Source organism: Lepisma saccharinum, chromosome 18 (assembly GCF_977018435.1).
Source record: "Lepisma saccharinum chromosome 18, izLepSacc3.1, whole genome shotgun sequence".
Taxonomy (NCBI): domain Eukaryota; kingdom Metazoa; phylum Arthropoda; class Insecta; order Zygentoma; family Lepismatidae; genus Lepisma; species Lepisma saccharinum.
The window spans coordinates 63,760,695-63,785,128 of NC_139246.1; the positions used below are offsets into that span (position 1 = coordinate 63,760,695).

Consider the following 24,434-nt stretch of genomic DNA (forward strand, 5'->3'; position numbering starts at 1 on the left):
TGTCTGTGTTGACATGTGAACAAAACCGCTGTGGTGCTAGCAATCTTGCCAAAAATAATATTCTGTTTAATGCTGTGGCTGCTACCTGTAAGTTTTCTGTATGAAGGATTTTCAAAATCAGCACAATGTGGTGAAAAGAGACAACAATTTTTGCCATGTTCTTTGTTCCTATTTTTTGTTTATTTGTCCATTTTGTTATCAGATAGGCTGATCGGAACTAGACCTAAAGTTTCAAGTGGTATGTAAACCACTGTGCAATGACCCTTCACTGGAATCAAATCTGGTAACCCTTGATTAGAATGTTCCTGTAACACCTAAAGCTATTTAATGATACCATTAAAAAACCTTGTTTGATTTACAGGTTTGAAATATAAAAATTAATAAAACAATGAAGTACCTTAATTATAATGTTAGTGCTGGGAGAAAATAACTTTGCTTTTTCTTCAGCGTTGACTTAACAAAAACCACAGAAACCCACAATATCAATCAATGTAAAGTTATGTGGCATGGCTAACTAAAAGATTTAACTAATTATCTGTACAAATATGTTATGTGCATGGAATAGTGTTTAAAGTACTGGAACAGTCCACAGAGTTTAATTACCTTCAAAATTCTCTGCAATCCTAGAAGTTGTTGATTGTGAAATAGACAAGTTACAAGAGCTGTACCACAGTATAATTTCCCACTACATAGGGAAAGAGAAGATTGGAGGAGTTGCCTACAATGAGGCCAAGTTGATTCAAAAATCTAAATATATACGATATACATGCGAATATTTATAATGGTATTCAAAATAAAGGTTAACTACTAAATATTTAAAAATACATTATTATTAAATACAATCAAAGGAATTAATTTGTTACTTTTATATATATATATATATATATATATATATATATATATATATATATATCTGATATTCATAAAGTAGCAAATTGATTCCTTTACTAGTTGCTTGAAGGTGTTAAAAATTACAAAATAGTTGAAATAGTTTTATCTTGTTTTACTTTTTGTTCAGTTTTTTATTTCTATTAAAATAAATCAATTAGATTTGATAGTTAAATTTCTTGATTTACTATTATTGTGCCTTGCATGTATATTGTTATTAGTGTAGATCTGTTAATGCTCTCATGAAAGAAAGATAGAGAAAGCGAGAAATCATTCAACACTCTCAACCACACTACACTGTGTGTGTTTTCAATATTATCCTTAGTAAAGTATATTTGAGTTTTCAAAAAGGGCATATATTTTGTTGTTACAACAACCCTGCCCCAACAAAATTTTTGTTACTTACGTGAAATTTAGAAAATTTTGCACTTCCGCATTGCACACAATTTATTGGTTAAATCCTATTAATTTCGAAGATCCACTGTCTTCATTCACAAAAAGGTATGGCATTTGAAGCAGAGATGGTACCGCATCACTGCATTGTTTGTTCCCGGGTGGCGGTAGTTGCGATTTCTCCCATTCAGCGGCGCTGGCATGTGCACCCTGGTTTGCATCTTCTGCTTCCTGATGTCAGGTGGCATTGCCAGTTGGTGATTGGGGGGGGGGGGGGGCTGGGCTGTGATACTCGACAAGGTGCCGTTCATGTTCCCCAGTTGGCGGGAGGGGGTCGAGTATGTGCACCGCATCTTTTCTTTTTCAGCTCGGGGATCTTTCTGAGGACAGGGTGCCAAGTCGGGTGTGCCTGTCCATTGTCCAGGTTCAGTGCTGGTTTCTGTTGAATGATAGCATGTGTTTCTTTGATGGTGTTCTCTATGACAGAGCCAGTTGGGTGAAGTATGGATATGGAGGAGATGGTGTGGTTAGTGGAGTGGAGGTGTTGAGACAGGCCTGATTTTGGTGTGTCATTTTTGGCATCTTTTACGTGTTCGTTAATCCGTTCTTGGACAGTGCGGATTGATCTGCCAATGTAGGTGTTGTGGCATTGGCATGTGGTCTTGTAGACACCAGGGGATGCAAGTTTGGGTAGGTAGTATCTCTTGAAGTTGGGTAGTGCTCTTCCTATTTGGGATATTTGTTTGTGTGCTACTTGGATGTTAAAAGGTTTGAGGGCCTTGGCAAATATGCCAGATGTGGTGGGGTGGTATGGAAAAGTGATCCATTTGGGTTTAGGATTTTGGTTCGGGTTATCTCTGTTTCTTGAGTGTCTGAGCTGGGCTTCTGTTTTTGTACACAACATGGATAGTTGGCACTCGGTGTAACTGTTGTTTAGTCCTATTTCAGTTACGCATGCTATTTCATCATGGAGGTCATCTTCTGTGCATCTGTGTGTGAAGGCTCTTCTGTAAAAGTTCATCCATACTCCAGCTTTTTGTTTTGGTGGGTGGTTGGATTTTGCATGGATGTACTGGGAGCCCGAACCTGGTTTCCTGTACACGGATGTGATGAATTTGTCTTGGTGTCATCGGATGCTGAGGTCGAGAAAGTTGAGGTGGCCATTTTGTTCCCTTTCAATGGTGAAGTTTATGTTAGGGTGTATGTTGTTGAGGGCAGTTAGGAGATGGGTAAGGTCCTCTTCCTGTTTGTAAATGACTATGAAGTCATCGGCATATCTTCTGTATCTTATATGAGCAAACTCTGGTTGGGTGAGTATTGACTTCTCAGGCCACATGCAGTACAATGTTGGATAGGGGTGCAGAAAGGGGGTTGCCCATAGCTAGGCCTCCTGTCTTTTGGAAGAAACTGTCCTCGAACTGGAAATAGTTGTGAGTGAGGCAGGCTTGTAGAAGGTTGCAAATTTCATCTGTTACAAATAGGGGCGTGCTATTGCTGAGGAGCCATGTTCTGGTGGAGTTAAGTGCAAGGCTGATTGGAATGGAGGAGTACATGTCCACTATCTATGCTGGCTAGTTTGCAGTTGTCGGCTTTGACGAAAGAGGTGACAAATTCTTTTGCTTCAAGGCTGTTTTTTAGGCAGTAGGTCAGTTTGTCATTGTGGCCGGTCAGTTTCTGGAGGAGCCATTTGGTCAGGTGAACACTGGGTTGATTGAAGCCAGCCACTATGATTCTCAGAGGGGTTCCTGGTTTATGAGTTTTTGGTATGCCGTATGCACAGGGAAGGCTAGGATGGTTGTTTCTTAGTTTCTTCTTTTCACTTTCTTGAAGGAGGGCACAGTTCCCTATGGCTCGGCGGATGGCTGCTGTATTGTATCTGCTTGTGGGGTCATGTTTCAATTCTTTGTAGCCGTCAGAGTTTAGTTTTGCATGCATTTTGTCACTGTATTGGCCTTTTCCAATGACAATGCCCAACACCTACATTGGCTGAACAATCCGTACTGTCCAAGAACGGATTAACGAACACGTAAAAGATGGCAAAAATGACACACCAAAATCAGGCCTCTCTCAACACCTCCAGTTCACTAACCACACCATCTCCTCCATATCCATACTTCACCCAACCAGCTCTGTCATAGAAAACACTATCAAAGAAACACATGCTATCATCCAAAAGAAACCAGCACTGAACCTGGACAATGGACAGGCACACCCGACTTGGCAACCTGTCCTCAGAAAGATCCCCGAGCTGAAAAAGAAAAGATGCGGTGCACATACTCGACCCCCCTCCAGCCACGTGGGGAACAGGAACAGCACCTTGTCGAGCAGCACTGCCCAGCTCCCCCCCCCCACCACCAACTGGCAATGCCACCTGACAACAGGAAGCAGACGATGCAAACCAGGGTGCACACGCCAGTGCCGCATCAAACGCCGTACCCTTTTGTGAATGAAGACAGTGGATCTTCAAAATTAATAGGATTTAACCATTAAATTGTGCAATGCGGAAGTGCGAAATTTTCTAAATTTTATGTAAGTAATTTTAAACCACGTTTCCGGCAACCATCAAGAAAATTTTTGTTGGTGGGGATTTTTGAGGCCAAGACTGTTGGTGGAGAGGAAATATCCCCTGTCCACCCAGGATTTTGAATCAAGGACAGTATGTATGTATGTATGTATATATTTGTGAATTGCAAAAATTAGAATTTTTTCACTATCTGTGAGAAGGAGAAAGGAAACACTCACCAGATAGTGAAAAAAATCGAATTTTTGCAGAGACTATCGCTGCATCATCAGTGTTAGGAGAAAGACAGAACCAAAAGTTAGAGACCTGCAGAGTTGCCAGGTCTGGATTGAAGAAGATGTAGTGCATAAAACGAAAAAAAAAAACACTGTTCTGTCACCAGGCTCGTCGAAAACTGTGAGTGGTAGGGCAAGGTGGGGTGGGTGAAGATTGAGTGTGGCTGGTGGGATAGGTTGGGGAGGGGGTAAGATGAGGTGGGGAAGTTACTGGGTGGCCTCGTTCATTCCAGGTGTAGTGGTTGCACTCATGGCTGATATATAGGCCGTGGTGTTGGCTTGTTGGGGTAAGAGATGGATGATCGCTACCCGGAAGCAGTCGTTAAAAGGGATGTTGTGGTGGTTATGGACAGCAATAGTGAAGTCCAGGTTGTGGGTGGAGGAGTGGTGGTTATTGATGCGGAGGTTGAGGGCAGTTGATGTTTCCCCCAGGTAAAAATCACCACAGATGTTGCAGGTGAGGATGTAGATCAGGTTTGAGGTGTGGCAGGTCCCTTTGGATGGAGGGTAAATTTACCAGTGCTCGTGTGCACCTGGAGGGTGTGAGAGGTAATTATATATATATTTATATATATATGGATAAAAGCAAGGAGGGGAGGGCCAAAAGGGCTAAATAAAAAGCAAAGAAGGAGAAAGGAAACACTCACCAGACTGTCTGTGTTTCCTTTCTCCTTCTTTTCTTTTATATAGTATATGTACACTCACCAGACAGTGAAAAAAATCGAATTTTTGCAGACTCTATTGCTGCATCATCAGTGTTAGGAGAAAGCCCATTTGGCCCTCATTTCTTTTATACATTTTTTTCATATATATATATATATATATATATATATATATATATATATATCTTTAGTGCATGCATTTTACTTGTAATATAAATTTTGGCTATCTTTTGAAAAAATATGTTTTTTTTATATTGCAGCATAATATCAACTCACGATGATTGTTGCCTTGCCATAATAGAATATGAAAATACTCTGAAATTTTTTGTTGTGCTTTTCCAAAAATATCCTGGAAGACAAGACATAATGGTACGACTGGGTTATGCCTTAGGGAACTTGATGGCCAAGAGTGATATAGCAAGAATGAAGGTGGGTATTGTACAGGGTGGTGCATATTGTATCTACCAACATCATTTGGCAACCCTGCTGGAATGCAGGTGCGCATGCACAGAAATTTTCCATTTTTAGGCAGCTGGAAGTCTGGCAATTAGTCTGCCATGGAACGTTGACCGGTTCAAACTCGAATCGTGTCAGCGGAGGTGTTCATCCAAATGGATTCCATTCAGGAGACTGAGAAGCATCAGGACACCAGAGAATACAGCTCCTTCGATCTGGAGACTTCTGTTTCTGCACTCTGCCATTGACTTCCTATTGCCTGGCCCATCGTATCATGTTGTGACACTCTGGCACCGGTTGATTACAACCCTCATTGCCCTGTCGTTGCAGTGTCTGCTGTGTCTACTGAATGGAACCTGTTCAGATGAATGCCTCCTTCGCCACGATTCATGTCTGAACCGGCCAACGTTCCATGGCAGACTAATTGCCAGATTTGCAGCTGCCTAAGAATGGGAAACTTCTTCGTATGTGCATCAGCATTCCGACAGTGTTGCCAAATGTTATTGGTAGATACAATATGCGCCACCCTATATTTGCATTTTAAAGTATTAATCGTAATAAAGGATTTTCAATTGTTGCTTTCAGATGCAATATTCTATTGTATCTGACTTTAAAAATAATGTTGAATATCATGATCTGTTGAAAAGAGTTCATCTTTTTTATTATGCATCACTGTGAACAATTGTGCAAAATCAACTTACATATATAACTTCAGTATTCTGATAGAATTTTCATTAGAGTTGTATTAATATGTTTTAATGGGGTTGTAGTAATAAAATAAATTGAATTCTAGATTATAATTTTAAAATACTTAATATTCCTATGTGAATAATAATCAATGCATTCAATTGATATTAAAACCAAAATTACATGAAAGATGAAAGAAGTGTTCTATTTACTTCATGATAGTTCTGTAAATCAATATTTAAAAAAAAATAATAGAAATACTAGCCAAGGATTTTATATTAGATTTTCTTTTCAACATTTCTTTCAGTGGCATCTTATTAGCTTTCAAAATGAAACAGTTTTATTTCTGACTTTGATTTTATAGAAATTTCAAGTAGCAAGTTTATTTTAGCCTTAAGATGTAAACTTCAAATTGAAGAGACTATTTCAACTTGGTTGAATAAAAGACATTTTTTTATATTAATCCAGAAGATGCTTTTCCTAAAAAAAATAGAGAGAAAAAGCATTTTTATATTTGTTAATATAATTCTTGAAATATATGAGTAAAACCTTCTTCTTTCGACTTCATGCAACATTTTATGTTTTTATTTTAATATTCTATTCTTCATTATACTTTCATTGGTGCTTTCAATCTTTTCATGTGAATTGCATTTCACATAATGCTCATTCTACACAGTCTGTACACATACAACTCATCTTTTTCTGATTACAAATTACCACTGCAGCTTTTCATGCTAGTTTGTAATAGTGATAGAGATATACTATTTATAAACCATATTCTTTATGTAAAGTGAGGAAAAATTTGATAATTTATGGCAACTTATTATATTAGTTCCATGATGATTTTTTTTCTTCATTTCTAGTTCTATAATGTGGAAAGATCAATGGATTCAATGATAAATCTACTGACCATATACTTAGATAAAGATATTCACCTGATGGGATTAAGTCAAAATGAGAGTTCAAAGCATGAGACTGGATCTAATGGTTCTGTAGAGGATGTGATAGTCAAGGTAATATATCTGATTGTAATACAAAATTTCTTCAATGACATGTCGAATAATTATTGAAAAATGTAGCCCAATCAAATTCCTTAGCATGTCATACTAGGAAAGAAGGAGCTGATAAAAATTTTGGGGAAAGTTATATGTAATTCATAGGAATAAACATATCTTGGAAAGTATGAATCGTTTTCTACTGAATCTTTCCAGATACATATCACTTTTGTGAAAAGCATTTGAAACTATTTTACCGACATCTGTGCACGTGCTCTGCACATGAATATATCACTAGGGGTGTGAGTTTGATCACCAGGGCTAGGTTATAAATTGAAAAAAAAACAACACATATTTAACCTACATAATTTGCAATAAATACGGAGAAACTAGTACTTACTTTATCTTGAAACTGTTTCATCTTCTTCGTTCTATTAATTTCAGTGGCCACTGCCACCATCCTCGTTGGAACTTGCTGTACTGTTGCTTGGCATGTGTCTTTTGTTTGTAGTTCTCTGGCTGCTTCTAGGTACGCTGTTGTTAACTGTGCGTCTGGGTCCGTGTCATCTGCTATTTCCGGGCGATAACTGTTGTAGTAGGGGAATCCAAGTGTGGTGCGCTTGTCCGCTATTGATGTTTAGCTTGGGCGGGAAGTGCATTATGGCATGTGTTTCCTTGATTTTGGTGTTTACGAGGGTGTGGACAGTGTGTTTGACTTGAACCTTTTGAATTTTATGGCCATTGTATTTGTGTACCGTTTGTGTTTGTTCAGTTTATCAGCTATTTTGGAATTGGGTTTGTGCGATACTTTGATGCCATATGGGAGAAGGGGTTTGGATATGCGGTTGGAAGTGGTGGGATAGTAGGGGAAGGCAAACCATTTATATTGGCTGCTGGAGGTTGATTGTGGCTGGGTTGCTTGCGGATGGGTTGATTGTGTTTGGTGTCTGACCTGTATTTCTACTTTAGCCCTGGAACATGGCTACACAGAAGCACAACTTTCCACTTGGTGCAGTAAAATGGAAATACAGGTCAGACACCCTAACCAACCACAATCAACCCATCCGCAAGCAACCCAGTGACAATCAACCTCCAGCAGCCAATATAAGTGGTTTGCCTTCCCCTACTATCCCACCACTTCCAACTGTATATCCAAAGCCCTTCTCCCATATGGCATCGAAGTATCGCACAAACCCAATTTCAAAATAGCTGATAATCTGAACAAACACAAATGGTACTTCCTCTCCCCCCTTGATAACCCAGGTCTACGATGCAGACAGCGAATGCAAGGCACATTACATCGGCAGGTCCATCACATCTGTCAATGAAAGAATCCAACAGCACCTAACAGATGCGAAAAAAGCCCAACCCACTACTGGTTTTGCTAAACATATCAAATACAATGGCCATAAAATTCAAAAGGTTCAAGTCAAACACACTGCCCACACGCTCGTAGACACCAAAATCAAGGAAACACATGCCATAATGCACTTCCCGCCCAAGCTAAACATCAATAGCGGACAAGCGCACAACACTTGGATTCCCCTACTACAACAGTTATCGCCTGGAAATAGCAGATGACACGGACCCAGACGCACAGTTAACAACAGTGCACCTACAAGCAGCCGGAGAACTACAAACAAAAGACACATGCCAAGCAACAGTACAGCAAGTTCCAACGAGGATGGTGGCAGTGGCCACTGAAATTGATAGAACGAAGTAGATGAAACAGTTTCAAGATAAAGTGAGTACTAGTTTCTCCGTATTTATATAATACCACTTCTCTCTTTTCCCAATTATGAATAATTTGCAAGTTAACATGAAAAAAATGCTAGAATTTTTGGAAGTACATTATTCTACAAGCCAGTCTGAATATAATATTAAATTACATACTAAACCTAAGAAAAGCACTGGTAAAGAAAGGATAGGTATTTTTATTCTTGCAAATTCTCTTACGCTTAAAAGGCAGATTTAAAAAATTCTACCTAATTAGCTCATTTAGTCCTATCAGACCATTGTTATTTGGTTTTTTGTGGAGAGAACAGTGGTATAGTGGCTGCCCCCACAACACCTGAATTGTGAAGATGGGGACAAAGTGGAGCAACCCTGCAATGTTCTTTTTGTGCTGCCGGAATTGTACATAATCCCTGAATTCAACCCACGCAAAAAAGAAAAAGAAAAAAAAACTTTCGAGTTAAGAAACAGATAACAATTCAAACTGGAAGTTCTTTGAGGCGAGCAGCTCTTTTCTGTTACTGTCCATGTACTTAGAGGATGCATCAACAACAATGAGTAAGCTCTATAGAACTAGTCAACAGGTACCACAAATAGCTTCACAATTGAGTGTTTATTATTACTTTTCTTTAATATGTGGGAAGGTGATGAAGTGGGTTCCCAGAATGATGCCTGCATAACAACTCAGTCAGATGGGCCCAGGCAACTTGACATGTAGGCCCCATGCGAAATGCCGAATTAATTTACTTGCTTACAGATGGCCATCTTTATGGTGAAAAGTTCACTTTATACCTTTATACACCGTTTGCCGAAAACTTTTAGAGTGTAATAAGTCATGTATTCTATATCCCTCTTCTGTTTCAAATACACACCATATATGAATTGCATGTCGTCACTTATTTGGAGGATTTTGTGAAGTTAATTTTTCTTTCGCTTTGAAATTTTGTGGACATTTCCATTGAATCAGGTTTTTTTCTCCAGCATGTTATGTGACATGAATGTTTTATTTTGATATATTTTTTCATTTGTGTCTTGTTTGATGAAAAGTATAGGAAATTTAAATTCAGTTGTATATGGAAAAGGAATAAAAATATTGAGATCCGTTAGCATTAAAAGTAAACTAACTCATTGTCTTTGTGGCAACAACCTTTGAGGATCAATTCCTTCCAATCGACTGTTCATTGAGTGAAGTGGGTCCATTCGACGTTCTATTCGTTTGTGGTAAATAATGTTTTATTTATATTCAATTTATAAAGTACAATTTAAAACTTCTCTTGCATGGTTGCATGATACGATACATAATCATCTTTGGAAAAATCAGGTGAGTAGACTCGTGCATTCTTCATAATTCTCTTACCAGATTTCAGTGTCATCCCCATGCCAGTCTTCTGTCAATCAATTCTGTTTTCCCTGTTTTATTTACAAATTGAATTTGGTTGATTCCACAGGGTAGAAACACATGGAAATGTTTCACTTGTTTTGACCATAAAACAATTTAGTGGGAGAAGATAAGACTTTCCCTCGACTCCTTTCCCTGGGGCCTTTTGGAAGATGGAACCATTGACGATGCAGCTGACCTATTGCAGCTGTCATTCAAGCAACTGTGACGGACCTCGTGCCTACAGGGAAAATAGCTTCTCATAGATTTCCGTGTTGGTTCGACTCGGAAGTGCGGGATGTATTGGCCAACAAGACATGAGCATGGCAACTTTGGAAGGACTTCCCGAGTGAACACACACACAACACCTTTGCTGTTCTGCGACGGCACTCAAAGTATCTTCTTCGGAAAAAATACAAGGAACATATAGACAATATCAGTGCAACTATCCTGGAAAACCCAAAAACCTTTTTTAATCTAATAAAATCAAGAAAAAATAACAGTAGGATTCCAGCTGAAATTACACATGAAAGTGAAAATGCCACAGACGACCGAAGGACAGAACTCTTCAACGCTTATTTTCATGGTAACTTCCGCCCACTGTTCTCCCTTGCATCATTGCCAAACATAAGGCCAGTCTGGTCCTCCTCTCTAACGATGGTTGCCACTACACCTGAAGAGGTGAAAAATCTATTGTCGTCTCTTTCAGCTCGCCGCACCCTAGGTCCAGACGAAATCAACACCGTGTTCCTCAGGAAAACAGTGTAATCCTTGTGTTATCCCCTCTCCATTCTCTTGAACAGGTATCTTTCCTCATGCTTGGAAACAAGCTAACATCACACCGATTCACAAAAGTGGTAACAAAAATCTTGTTTCTTCTTACAGACCAATCTCCTTACTCTCTCCTCTGTCCATCATCTGTGAAAAAGTAATCAAAGTCAGACTGTATACATTTGTTTCTCCTTCCTTAAGCTCAAACCAACATGGTTTTCTTCCTGGTTGCTCCTGTCTTACAAACCTGTCGGTTTTTCTCTCGCATGCTATGAAATGTATTTCAAATAATTCACAATTAGATGTAATATACTTTGATCTAGCCAAAGCCTTTGATACTGTTAGTCACCGCCTTCTGATTCACAAATTATGCAATAGATTCAACATTCATGGCAAATTTCTAACCCTTCTCACAGGTCACCTTAGCGATCACCAACAACGTGTCATTCTTCAAGGCACTGTATCTAACTTTATTCCTGTGTTCTCTGGAGTTTCACAGGGCAGTGTTCTAGAACCTCTTTTATTCATACTATTCGTCGACGACATTGCCGACCATCTCACAGCTCCCTCTAGTAACTACCTTCTTTTCGCAGATGACTGTAAAATTTTCAGAGAAATCTCCACTTCCGACGATACTCATCTTCTTCAGAATGACATAACATTTACTTCCTGGTGTCTGACATGGGACCTTACTTTAAATCCTGAAAAATGTACTACTCTCACCATCTCTCTCAAGAAGAACCTGTTAAAATCATCTTACTCCATCTTTGGCAATAACATCAAAGCAGTATCCTCTCACAAAGACCTAGGCATTGTTTTCGACCAAAAGCTCACATTTGAGGAACAAATTTTAAGCACCACTAAAAAGGCCATGCGTCTCTTAGGTTTACTGTACCGTTTCACTGAAATTAGTGACATCTCAGCCCTCACCTTGTACTTCAAATCATTCATTTCCCCAATAATAGAATACTGCTTCTCGTCTGGTCCATTGCATGTTCCACTTATCTCTCTAGAATCGATTCAGTCTTTCACTTCTTCCTAGCTATAGTTCGATGCAGGGTTCCCTCATCATGCAATTTTTCATCTCTGCATCTCTTGTCTTTTCTAAACTTACAAACTGCTTATCAGCGACGTTTGCAGAATGATTTCAGTTATTTATACAAAATTGTGAATGGCAAAATCCGCTGCAACACACTTCTTGAGGAATTCCACTTTAGAGTACCTATGCGCTCAACTCGCAATACAAGATTATTTTATACTGAAAAACCTAGACTTGAAATTCAAAAAGATCTATCTTTTACAGACTTGTCACACAAGACAATGATCTGTCATCAAGAATCGATATATTTTCTTCCGAGTTTGCTTATCGGTCATCTATTAGAAGAAATATTTGTAAATAATATCAAATACTGCCGCCATCTTTTACTTATTTTTTGTTAATTTGTTATTCACTTTTGTGTTATTTTGTTACTTTTATAATTTTTCGATATTTTTTGATTATTATTATTATTATTATCTTTGCATTTTCATTGTTGACAATTTCAGTGTAAAATGACCAACAGTGCTGTATCTGGAATTTTCTCAATAAATAAATAAGGCGAATGGTGTAACAAATTATACATTCATGGAGCCACCTTGGTGGCCAAGGGCAACGAGTGGTCCTTGCACTCTAGATTGCAGGTTCGAGTCTTGGCCTGGGCATCGGTGTCTATCAATTTCAGCTAGTCAGCATTCATTCTCATAGTCACAAATAGCCGAATGTTGCAGAAAAGTAACATGAAATAAGAAATATGCAAATACAACAATGCATGCTTTATTAAGGATACAAACTTAACTGAGAACTTTGTATTTGCAGTGCATTGCATCAACCACTCAACCAAAGAGCATGGCAAAAACACATTTATAAAACACAGGTCAACTTTGAATTACTGGGAATTAATGTCTCTGCTTTTCTAATGTAAATTTGATCTATTTAAATGCCTTAATTTTATCATAATTTTAGTATGGAAAATTCCTTTCCATGCTCTTCAAAATTATGCCCAACATCGACACCCATCCACTAGCCATGGTGACATTCAGTGGCGGCAATTAGGGGGCCAAGGGGGCAGTTGCCCTCTCCCCACTTTTCACCATTTTTGTCCCCGCACTATGTTAAATCTTATCTACAAAGGGAAATATAGTGTCTTTGCACCACTAGTTTTGGCACCTTGATCCCCTCCTGGTTTTGGAAACCAATCGCTGCCACTGGTGACATTGAATGTGTAGAATATTGGTGTTTTTTACTTTTTAATTTTTTTGACACATAGAGGGCCAAATAGGGTACATTTTGTCCCCCAGCCATAATTTTCTGTAATATTTCTTAACGTGCTTCTTACTTGTCGGTAATTTTTATAGCTGACTTTAAATAATTGAGAAATAGAGCAATAAAAGTCTAATCTGAAACGAAATAGCAATTTCTGTTTTAAAAAACATTTCTTCATGTAACATTTTTTTAAACTTTCTTGAAACTCGTAATCTAAATTCACATGTTATGAGAGCTGCAGCAACACTTTCAATAATAAGACAACAGATGGAATCGAGTGAGCTAATGGGAAGAAAACACGAGGGATGTATTCTATTTGTCTGAGAACCAAGGACAGAAAGGCTAATTCCACCTGCTCTGCATGATACAAATTGATTTGCATAGAACATTCTGCAAAAGCAGTTATGTTCAAGTATGAAGAGTTGCAAAGATAATGATAATTGAAATGTTTACAACTGTAATAAGCATATTCAAGAATGTTTCAAATTTATTATCTTCACATTGTATTTTTCACATGATTTCTGAGAAAATAATTACTGACTGTAAGGAAGTTACGCCTTTCAAAGTACAGTTGTATTTATTGCTGTATAAAAATTAGCTCATTATGTATTTGAGTTTTGTGAAACCTCCGTCATGCATTAAAAGTCTATGTGATTTTATAAATATTTTATACTCAGACTGAAGACAAAACACAAAAATATAGAAAAATAAGTTGGGGTCCAAATTGTATCCCACTTGGCCCTCCGTGGGTGTAAAATAGCTTGCCCCTCCCAGGGTTAAATGAGTGTGTGTGTTTAATTATGTGCAACTTCATAACAGCTGCCTTGCATTTTGTGCACAAGTATCTGGCAGTGCTGCTCCCTCTGCTCTGCCCTCTTTAAAAATTTAGACAAGTTGTCTAAGCCTGGTGTAGGTGAATATCATCACTTCTAATGAGTATATATACAGTAATGGTATAAGTGTTACACATTATAAAAACAACACACGATTAATTGTAAGTAAATATTTTTATTTAAAAAACAAATTTTCAAAGCTTACTTTTTAAATATTGCATTTCTTTTAGTAGCCTTCAATGCATTACAACACCAACATTTTACTAGATGTCAGAAATATTAATTTATTAGCAACTGCTTTTTCTCTTTATATGCAATATTTATACTAGCTGCAGCTCTATTCAAGAAAATAATGAGTTATTGAGTTACTGGAGACTAATCACCAAATTCCATGTCTTCCATTTTTTAAAAACAAACAATTATACTTTCTTATGCATGTATATGAATATTGTATTTAGTATACCATATACTAAATTGTATATATATTGTTTCCATAAAATTAAAATCAAAATTTTGTTTGGTTTCTTCAATAATTATATTTGATTTTCTTGCAGATGATTCGCATCATTGCCAACATGAGCATAAATCCAGATGTTGGATCATGTATAGCTCGTAATGGACATGTTCTGGATGTCTTGTTAACTGTTCTGTGTCGCAAATCAGTTCTGGAGAGTGAAGAATTAGTCCTCAGCACACTAAGCACATTGAACAACCTGTCCTTTTATCCCCTTACACTTGGAGATTCTGTTGAGAGGCAATTAGACATTGCAGAAGGTAAACATATATTTTTCTTAATATTGCAATCTATACAAAGCTCAAAAATTAAAACTAGGGAAGATATGAAAAGGATGTACATATTCTGATCTGGAATAATTAGAAATGAAAGTATACAAGGAAATGAAAAAATGTTTCAAAAGATCATTCTGAAAACTTTTATATTTAAATAATGTGGCATTGTCTCAATTTGTAAGTAAGTGGTCTTAGCTGTGGAAGATGACTGAAAATTGCCAAGAAAGATAAGAATAAGAACTGAAAAAATTGTCTAAACTGAACTCTGTGGTGCAGCAATTACACTTTAATCACAGAAATCTGTAGTTATTGAATGAGAAAGAGGAGACGCATTATATTTATTTATATGCATAATTATAACTTATTACTAGAGCCCGGAAGTTCAGGCATTTATTTTCGTTAAAATAGGCAGGCAAAAAGGTATTTATAATGTGGTAAATAGGCACTAAAAATGAAAAAAAGGCAAAATAAACCGAAAAAAGGCACATTTAGAAGTCGCTTACTTTTATCTATAATTTCTGGCAAAATGTTAAAATCTAAATTGGGAAGAGCATTTCAATTTTCTCTGTCTTGATTGCACATAACTACAAGGTGCTTTTTAAGTTCTCAACATTCATTGATAGTCGTCTGTCAGAGAGAATGTTTTTTTCATAATAGAAAATTATCTTTCTACTTCGACAGAAGTTATTGGAGCATACATATAACAAGCTAATGTAGCTGGACTCATTTTGGTAACAGCATTTTCACCTTTTAGAATATCACAAATTGTTTTCAATTGTTTCAAGTCCTCATTTGCACTCACTACCCGTTACACTTTTCCGCAACAGCTCACCCCTTTTCTCCTGGCACTTCCATCATCTGCTGCATAGATTCCTTGAAGATTTTCATGGATGCTATAATTGTAATTGTCTCTGGCAATGCACCATAAGTAAACTTGAATAGCACAGGAGTTTTTTCACTTCACGAATTGAAGCCGCTTCATTTTCTGGAAGAACATCGATCACCTCACTGATATTTTTAAGGTTGTTAGCATAATATATAGCTGCTGATATCCAGGTTCCCTATCTCGTCAAGACTGGTTGCTGAGGTAAACTAAGCTCAATCACAACTTCCTGAAATTTTCGGGTTCGAGAGGGAGATTTCAGAAATATTTTCTTTGTGTTCGAAATCAACCTGTCCACTTCAGCAGTCAATCATGCACAAGAAATGTTAACCGAAAGGCAATATCCTGACTCAGCATGAAATACTTTTTTCTCACACTTTTCTCCTTCAGCAATGTTGAAACATGCCTGAGTTCAATATTACTTAAATAAGGCGAAAATTATTCACATAATAAACGGAAGAAAAATAAATGTCAACAACGTCTTTTAGGAGAAAAATAATTTATATACACATTTTTTTTAAAAAAAAAATGTCAAATTTCATTGAAAAAGGCAAAAAAAGGCATAATAATTAAAAATAGGCAGTGGCATCCCAAATAGGCAAAATGAAAAGGCTTCCAAAACATTCGAAACAACATAAGAAACGTATATGCGGAAAAATTTTATCAATATATGCAGTAGATAAAAAGAGGCATTTTGCTAAACTTCCGGGCTCTACTTATTACATATCTGCCTATCAGAATTTGCAATGGTTGATTTTTAGTTCATTGAGAACCTCCATAAATACCATAACTTTGAATATCCTCATATCTTGCGCGTGTGCGAATTACTCACTTAGTAGAATATTAAGTTAAAAAATATTTGAAAATATCAAAATAGAGTTTACTTATGGTTTGTGAGTATGTACAGTATGCCAAACTACGTTTCGGGAGTCAACTGCTTGCCCGCGTGTAGCGGCATGTTTTTTTTTTTAATGTTTCAAGTTTTAAGTTTTTATCTTTGACTTTTTAAGCTTTTGGTAGCTTTACAAAGAAAGGAATGTAGGTATGTGAGTTTTATCAGGAATGGGAAAGTTATTAGGAAACCTTTTTTACCATAGTAACACGAATCACCTTACTCCTTGTTTTTACTTCTATTTGACGCGGCTATGAAGCAATTTTGCTAGCCAAGGAGATAGCTTGAGGAAGGGAGCAGTTGACTCCTGAAACGTAGTTTGGCATACTGTACATACTCACAAACCGTAAGTAAACTATATTTTGGTATTTTTAAATAATTTTTAAATACTTAATATTTTGAATATCCATAAAAAGTTAATTCTTTGGTGACCAGAGGGCACAATAATAATTTTAATATTCTATGACAGTGTGATGATGATGATGTGCCAAAATTTGGATGATTTGACTATAATTTCTATGATGCTGAAATATATTCTGAGACCCTTATTGATTGAATGTTCCGAATTCTTAATGTAACTTTGGCATTCTATGCAGAACTGTGCAATTGCCCTGCCTATTTGACCAATGTATGCTTTCCATCGTAAGCAATATGGTAAACTCTCGATGTTTTCAGTTGTAAATTATCCTTGGGGTTGAGTAGGAGATTCCTGATATTCAGTGGTGGTTTATGAATGGTTTTATATTGTGTGTGGTAAGGATGCAGCTTATAACTCCACAAAGGTTTCCGGTTTATGGTAGGATTTCCATCTTCTGATCCTCTGTTTTGTCAGATTCTTCCGATCTATCTATGATACCTGGTGTGTCCAGATTGCCTGATGCATCAGGTTTTCAGGTTTGTCTCTGTGCTGGTCTTCTTGGATAGTACACAGCTTTGTATTTTATTAATTCTGTGTTCAGAGTACCCATTCCATCTGAAGTCAGTGCATTGATTTTGTATTTCCTCTGGCAGATGCTCAGCATCACTGATTGAGATGGCCTGATGGAACAAGGTGGAGAGTACTGTAGTTCATTAAGATGGGTAGTAAAAACCATTGGCATTATGATTTAGATCATTGTGAGTTGGTTTCTGGTACACGGTGTATAACAGAGTTCCATCTGGCTTGCTTTTGATGAGAATATGCAGAATGGAAGGTTGTTATTCTTCTCTGTCTCCATGGTGAAGCTTTGTTTCTCAATATCTATACATGTAATATCTCAGAGTAAAGGAGTAAGTGATGCATTTTCCCTCAACAATCATTTAAGAAATGTTCTAGGAGAAAGGAGAAACTTGTACAAAATCCCCTGAGCAACATGTTCATTCAGAATGTAAAATCCCAAATTTAAATGAAGTAACTCCAACTTTTCTAATGCAAATGTATTTCGCAGAAAGAGAGTGAATATGGGCATTTGTACGTACTTTTGGAATAAATATACACTAATTCCGAAATTCCACTTGTTAATTCTTTGGAAAATGTAATAAACATTGAACAAAGAGAGTTACAAATCCTGCAGGACATGCAACTAATATTTTTTGGCAAGAATTCCAATAAAAATGATAGTTGCAGTACATTGGTTTTGCATCAAACATTTCCCAACCATGTGCAAAGTATGATATTTTACATATCTTCTTTACACTTCAATCCCGAATTTACAATGTACTTTTTAATTTTTAACAAGCACAATAGTTTCACTATGGAAATATTTTCTGTACAGTAAAGTGTACTGTGTAATGAGTTTCTTTATTTGTGAATAGGATATATTATGCATGTCATATCTCCCAAGATTAATTTCATACATCCAAGCCTATTTCAAGTTTCAGTGAAATTAGTCTCATGGAAAATTTTTATTTTCAATATTTATTTTAATTTTCCTTTAGTGCACATGATCTCAGTTTCAACTTCATGTGATCTGCAAGCCACAATTATTGAGCAGAATTTATAGGATGTTATTTTGTATAGGTTTTGAAAGACTTGAATAACTTCCTTATGGGACAAAAGTTACTTGAAGTTTGACATCCATTTTAATACATGGCGTTTGTATCTTAATACATGCATTAATAGGCTCCATAAAATGTAATCAACTGTCAAGAGTGGTTCAGTATAAGTAATGGACTAAAACAGGGAAGTGCTCTTTCCCCACTGCTCTTCATAATTGCAATGGATGCAATTAACGAAGTGGTGAGGAAGAAGATAGGAGAGGAAGAGATGAAGGTCCTGTTGTTCGCTGATGAGTTGAGTTGAGTTGGTGTTTTTTATGTCCACTTTATGCACAGTAAGGCTAATTGGGACTGGACCTACAGTTTAAAGTGGGATCCGAACCACTTGTGCCTCCACCGGGTATTGAACCCGGGACCCCTTGATTACAAGGCGACGACGCTACCACTGCGTCATTGGGGAGGCCCTGTTGTTCGCTGATGACTTAGTAATATGGGGAAAGAGGGAAAATAAAGTTCAGAGACAGCTTGATAGTTGGAATGAAGAAATCGGAAGAGCAGGAATGAAATTCAGTGCAGAAAGAGCGAGATGCTAATAACAACAAGAAACAGAGCCAGAAACGAACCAAGAATAAAGATGGACACGGAAGAGTTGAGGGTAGTGGAGAGTTTCAAATATCTAGGAAACATAATTGAGAGAAGTGGAAGAATAGATGAGGGGGTAAACAGAAGAGGACAAATGGGGGGCGGACTATATCAAAGCATTCAAATATTAATATGGAACAGGGAAGTACCTATGAAATGCAAGAAAGTAATATATAATACATACTATGTGCCAATAATTACGTACAGAGCAGAGACTTGGACAATGACAGAGAGAAACAAATGAAAGATGCAGGCAGTGGATATGAAATTTTTAAGGAGTATGTTGGGGAAGACTAGAAGGGATAGAATAAGGAATGAGGAGATCCGATAGACAGTGGGTGTGGTGAAGCTTCAGAACAGGATAGATCAGGCACAGAGGAGATGGTTCAGACAGTATGGATGCAGAAAGACTATCAAGCTTACAATGCTCAAGGAGTGGGAATAAGGTCAAGGGGGAGACCAAGATATTGGTGGAAAGAGCAGATAGCGGAGAGTGTTAGGAGAAGAGAACAAGATTGGAACACCGTGGAAAGAGAGGAGTAGTGGAAGACCAGGAAAAATGGATGGCTTCACTTCTATGCCGACCCAGCCAGAGGCAGGAAACGTCAAAGGATGATGATGATGATGTCAAGAGTGGCAGCGATTCGAGGGTGCAGTCCCCCACCCCTCCAGCTGTTTGTCACTTTTGCCCCTGTGGTATAACCTCTTAATACTAAGCCTTGTCTACCAAGAAAAGTATAATGGTCTTGCCCTCCACCCTCCCCCCACTGGTGGCACCAACTCACCACTATTGAATGTCAAAGAAACCCTTTTAAACAATATAGCATTGATGTTATCATTAATGCTAGTAAGAAAACAACAATTATGGGAAGTAGGACTGCGTAATGTGTTCAGTAAAACCAGCGAATTTTCACAATGCACTGATGGATAATTTGTTTCTCCACAGAGAAACTTGAAATAAACCGTGACTGTATATTAATTTGAAGGGACGATATAGCATCATATTAGAAGAAGGGGGCACAGTAATGGATTTGGCTGTAACACATCATTGCTCTTGGAGGGAATGGGCACCCCTCTACATATTTTCCATTTTTAATTTTCTATAACAATTTTTTGGAAAATTAAAAAAGGTGAACTATTTTTTATAAATTTAATATCAATCTTTTTGCTTCTTTCCTTTTCCACTAAAAGCCTTATTATGTAAGAAAAACTATTCATAATGGACTTTATAATGTTTATGATCTTTAATGTTATTTATGTACACATATGAGGTTTTTGAAAGGAACCATTTGATATGTGATTTTTAGGAAAAAAACTTGTTTTGTCTTTTAGCACTATGCCCTCTTGTCTTGGGAGATCATATTGAGGGTTTAGTAGAAGCAACACGAGTTTTTGGTAACCTCACAAGATCGAAGGAAATCAGAGATTATGTTGTTGAAAGTGGTGGTAAGTTAAGCATTTCAGCGAAAAATTTTCTATTACCACTTGTTCTTTTTTTTAAAATCCTTGAATCAATATTAAAATGAAACAAAATAGCTTAGAAAAGTCACAACTATTCTAGTGTGTGAAGTTATTTCTTAGTTTAAAAAGTTTAATTTGATTATTAGTAATAATAAATTAAAAGCATTCAGAATATAGGAAACTCAGAAGTAATTTTGGTTCGAAATTTAAGTCAGGTTTAATTTGTATTACAAATGATTTCCAAGCTACCAGAATCGAATCATGCAAACTTTGAATTCTATTTGAAGTCCACTTGTATGCACAAATAGGGTGAATCTACAATTTAATGTGGGATCCTCACCTATATGTAATCCAGGGAAGTGGAATGATACTGGGTAAGTGATATTATTCACTAGGGAAACTGCTAATGCCAGGAATATTGTTACTTTTAGCGATATTTTAGTATACACATATATATTTGGTTTGACAAGTTTATACCCAAGACTAAAACTGAAGCTTGCAGGCACCTGATGAATATCTGTTATACAATTTGAATATCTTATCTTTGATTGAATATAACTATTAAATCTTCTTTCAGTACTTCAAAAATTACTCCAACTGCTAGATTTGGAAAATCGGGAATTGTTGTACACTACCATAGGAATCTTAATCAACATGATGGCTGATCCTGATAAAAGGGGTAGTCTTAAAGAAGGCAAAGGAGTTGCAAGGCAAGTACATCTGTGACTGTAAATTTTAATTTGGTAGTTTACAAGATTTTACTGCCTCCAAATAATATGTGCATCATCATTTATCACTTAACCCGCAGAAATGTTCCTCCCTCACAGTCTCTTTAAAAAAGAACAAAATACATTTTCACTATGTTCTTGAAAACAATTATATTACCACAGTTGCGACCCAAAAATATCTAGATGAAAAACTGAACTTTAAGCAACACATCACAGCTACAACTAAAAGTGCAATCCACCTCTTAGGCCACCTCTTGTGACGTAATTTTCTTGCGGCAGTTATAAAATGCCTTTTAAAGGCAATTTTACGCCGCGAAAAACACCACAGTTTTCACCTCATTTCTCTCGGCACGCAATTCTCCACTAGAGGCCCCACACACAGTCTCTCTACTGCTACGCTTGGCAAGAAGGAAGATACAGTTTGTCTATGGATACAGTTCTCCCACAGACACACACGAGTTTGCATTGAGCCCACCTACAGTTCGCGCATAGACATGCATGGCATGTTATAATCTCTCGCTGTATGGTTGCCTGGAAGGAATGAACAAGTCGTACGTGTGGTCGACACCCTTTTTTTTGGGAATCCAAATTGGTGACACTGGTACGTCACAATTTATTGTTATTGTTTGTAACAAACAGTAGTTTTTGATATGCATCAATTATATAATAAATTGTTACGTTAAATGAACACGAAACTTGTTTTTGCTTACGTCATACGACAAATAACAATAGACTAGGAAACATACTAATTGATTGATTATTGAACGGATCTATATATATATGTGCCCATCTTTCATGAATGAAATGTTTGAAACTGAATATTCAGTGAGTTAAATAACGTTCTACACTTGAGATTGCGCATTGCTTGATGAATCTGCGCTTGGCAATTGTACTTGAGCAATCTATTAGTTTAGCTAGGTCAAATCACAACCACGTTATTGGACAGATATTTGTGATTGTAATTGGTTCTCTTACGAGACAGAAACGATTAGTAACAACTAGTCGTAGGCTTATAACCATCGAGACTTGTGACATACTAGGACAGGAGCATACTTAAAGATTCATGGCCTTATGCACAGCTCCACTTTGGATGTTTATGCTTACCCACCTGGTACGTTACACTCTACAGATTCACTGAAATTGATTCTCCAACTTCTCTTAGCCTATTTTTCAAGTCATGCATTTCTCCGATTCTCGAATATTGCTCTCCAGTCTGGGCATCCAATACAAATCTCTCTAGCATGGATTCCGTCCTCAGCTTCTTTACTGCCATTGTTCGTTATATAATTTCTTCTCTGCAGCATCTTCAGAAACCTGACATCCTGATTACTTTGAACATTCAGTTACTGCAGACCCGACGCGATATGGCCGATTTGAATTTTTTCTATAAAATCATCAATGGAAAACTAAGATCTTAATTTCTACTTACAGAATTCAATTTCAGAGTTCCCTCTCGATCAACCCGAAACACTCAATTGTTCCTCAACTCTACCGCTAGGCTTTCCCTTATACAGCGCTCTCTGTTCCACAAGCTGCCCCAGTTCTCTCATAAACTGCTCACGAACATCAACATTTTTGCCCCTGAAAGTATTTTCCGATCTTCTCTAAGAACAAATATGTAAATCTTTTGTTTGTTTTCTTGTTTATGTCTTCTCATGTTTATATGTATCCTTTCTTGTTTTTATCTAAAACCATCTTGACTTGTTCTTGTTGATTTATTAGTTTATTCAGTGTAAAATGGCCTTGCAAGTGCTGTATCTGAAACTTGGAATAAATAAATAAATAAATAAATAAGGGTGCATTTCGAAAGTCTTAACGAAACGAACGCATTCAACGAAAATAACTGGGCTCGTGAATCTGCTGAAACCAGTTATTTTACAGACTTATGGGACACTCTAGGCGAAAGTGCCGTCACAGCATATTGTTTAGAGAATGTTTCCACATGGCGTCCAGCGGAAGGAATGTCCTTATGGCAAAGATAAACTCTACTGTGGACAATCTTACTCATTTTCATCACATTCTAAGAATGGTTAAGGCATGCTTATCTTGTGCATGTTGCTTCATATCGCTATCTGTTAAAATTATAATATATTTTCCATCAGCAGGCGCGATGTCTGAAAGCAGCAGACGATTCTCACCGAACAAACCAGCCTCCTGGCCCGTGCGTTTGGTGAATCTCATTCTTGCACAAAACGCACGGAATGCGACTTTTGGGACAGCATAATGAAACTCACGAAACGCACAGAAGCACTTATGGGACAGCCAGTTACCATAACTCGTTTAACACGTTAAACTCGTGCGACTTTCAGAACGAGCCCTAAATGTGCAAAGTGGGTCTACTGAGGATAGAAGCTGAGACTCCTTGATTACAAGGGAACAGCATTACTTTTACACCATGGGGAGGCCAAAATGAGCAAGATGTCATTAAGAAATGTTGTTGGCTTTCATGTTCTCTACATTGTGTGAATGTTTATTACATTGTATGGTGACATCCTGTATACATCCCTTACAATTCATGCACACTCACATGCATGCAGGCACACACACACACACACACACACACACACACACACACACACACACACACACACACACATATATATATATATATATATATATATATATATATATATATAGAGAGAGAGAGAGAGAGAGAGGGAGATGCATTTCCATGCTTATAGGTAAACTTTGCCCTTCCCAGAAAGAGATCTAGATCCGCCTATGTTTGGGTCCACCATAACTGAACCAATATCCAGTGAAGTCATCCCAATTATTACTTTACTCACTTAGTGCGATGAGGGGAGCACCCTCCTTTGGATATCTGAAATCTGAGGGTTGGACTAATTTTCCAGCACAATTAGAAAAACATATACACTGATGGTTACAATACCACACTTACTGTTACTCCATGGTGGCTCAGTCGGTAACACGTCTGACTACCATGCTAAAGGTCCCGGGTTCGATCCCCGGCCGGTTCAAATCCGGGAACTTTTCTAACATTGGAAGCGGCCCCGGTGCCCACCCAGTGTCGAATAACCTGGGTACCTGGGGAAACCCTGGGGGGTAAAGGCAGTCAGGGGCGTGATGCTGATCACATCACCCCCACTCATGATTGGATCAAGAAAGTGTGGGGCGTTACCCCCACACCCCCTATACGCCTTCATGGC

General features: G+C 37.5%; 1 protein-coding gene across 1 annotated transcript in view; it reads left to right on the forward strand.

Moving 5' to 3' along the window:
• Positions 1–24,434, forward strand: part of LOC146002128 (armadillo repeat-containing protein 2) — a 131,565-nt gene that overhangs the window by 57,974 nt on the left and 49,157 nt on the right. Inside the window, exons 9-13 of the mRNA XM_083139847.1 lie at positions 5,000–5,168; positions 6,746–6,895; positions 14,450–14,669; positions 20,411–20,524; positions 21,117–21,249. Of these exons, the coding sequence (XP_082995973.1) occupies positions 5,000–5,168; positions 6,746–6,895; positions 14,450–14,669; positions 20,411–20,524; positions 21,117–21,249 (786 nt within the window). The remainder of the gene's footprint in view (positions 1–4,999; positions 5,169–6,745; positions 6,896–14,449; positions 14,670–20,410; positions 20,525–21,116; positions 21,250–24,434) is intronic.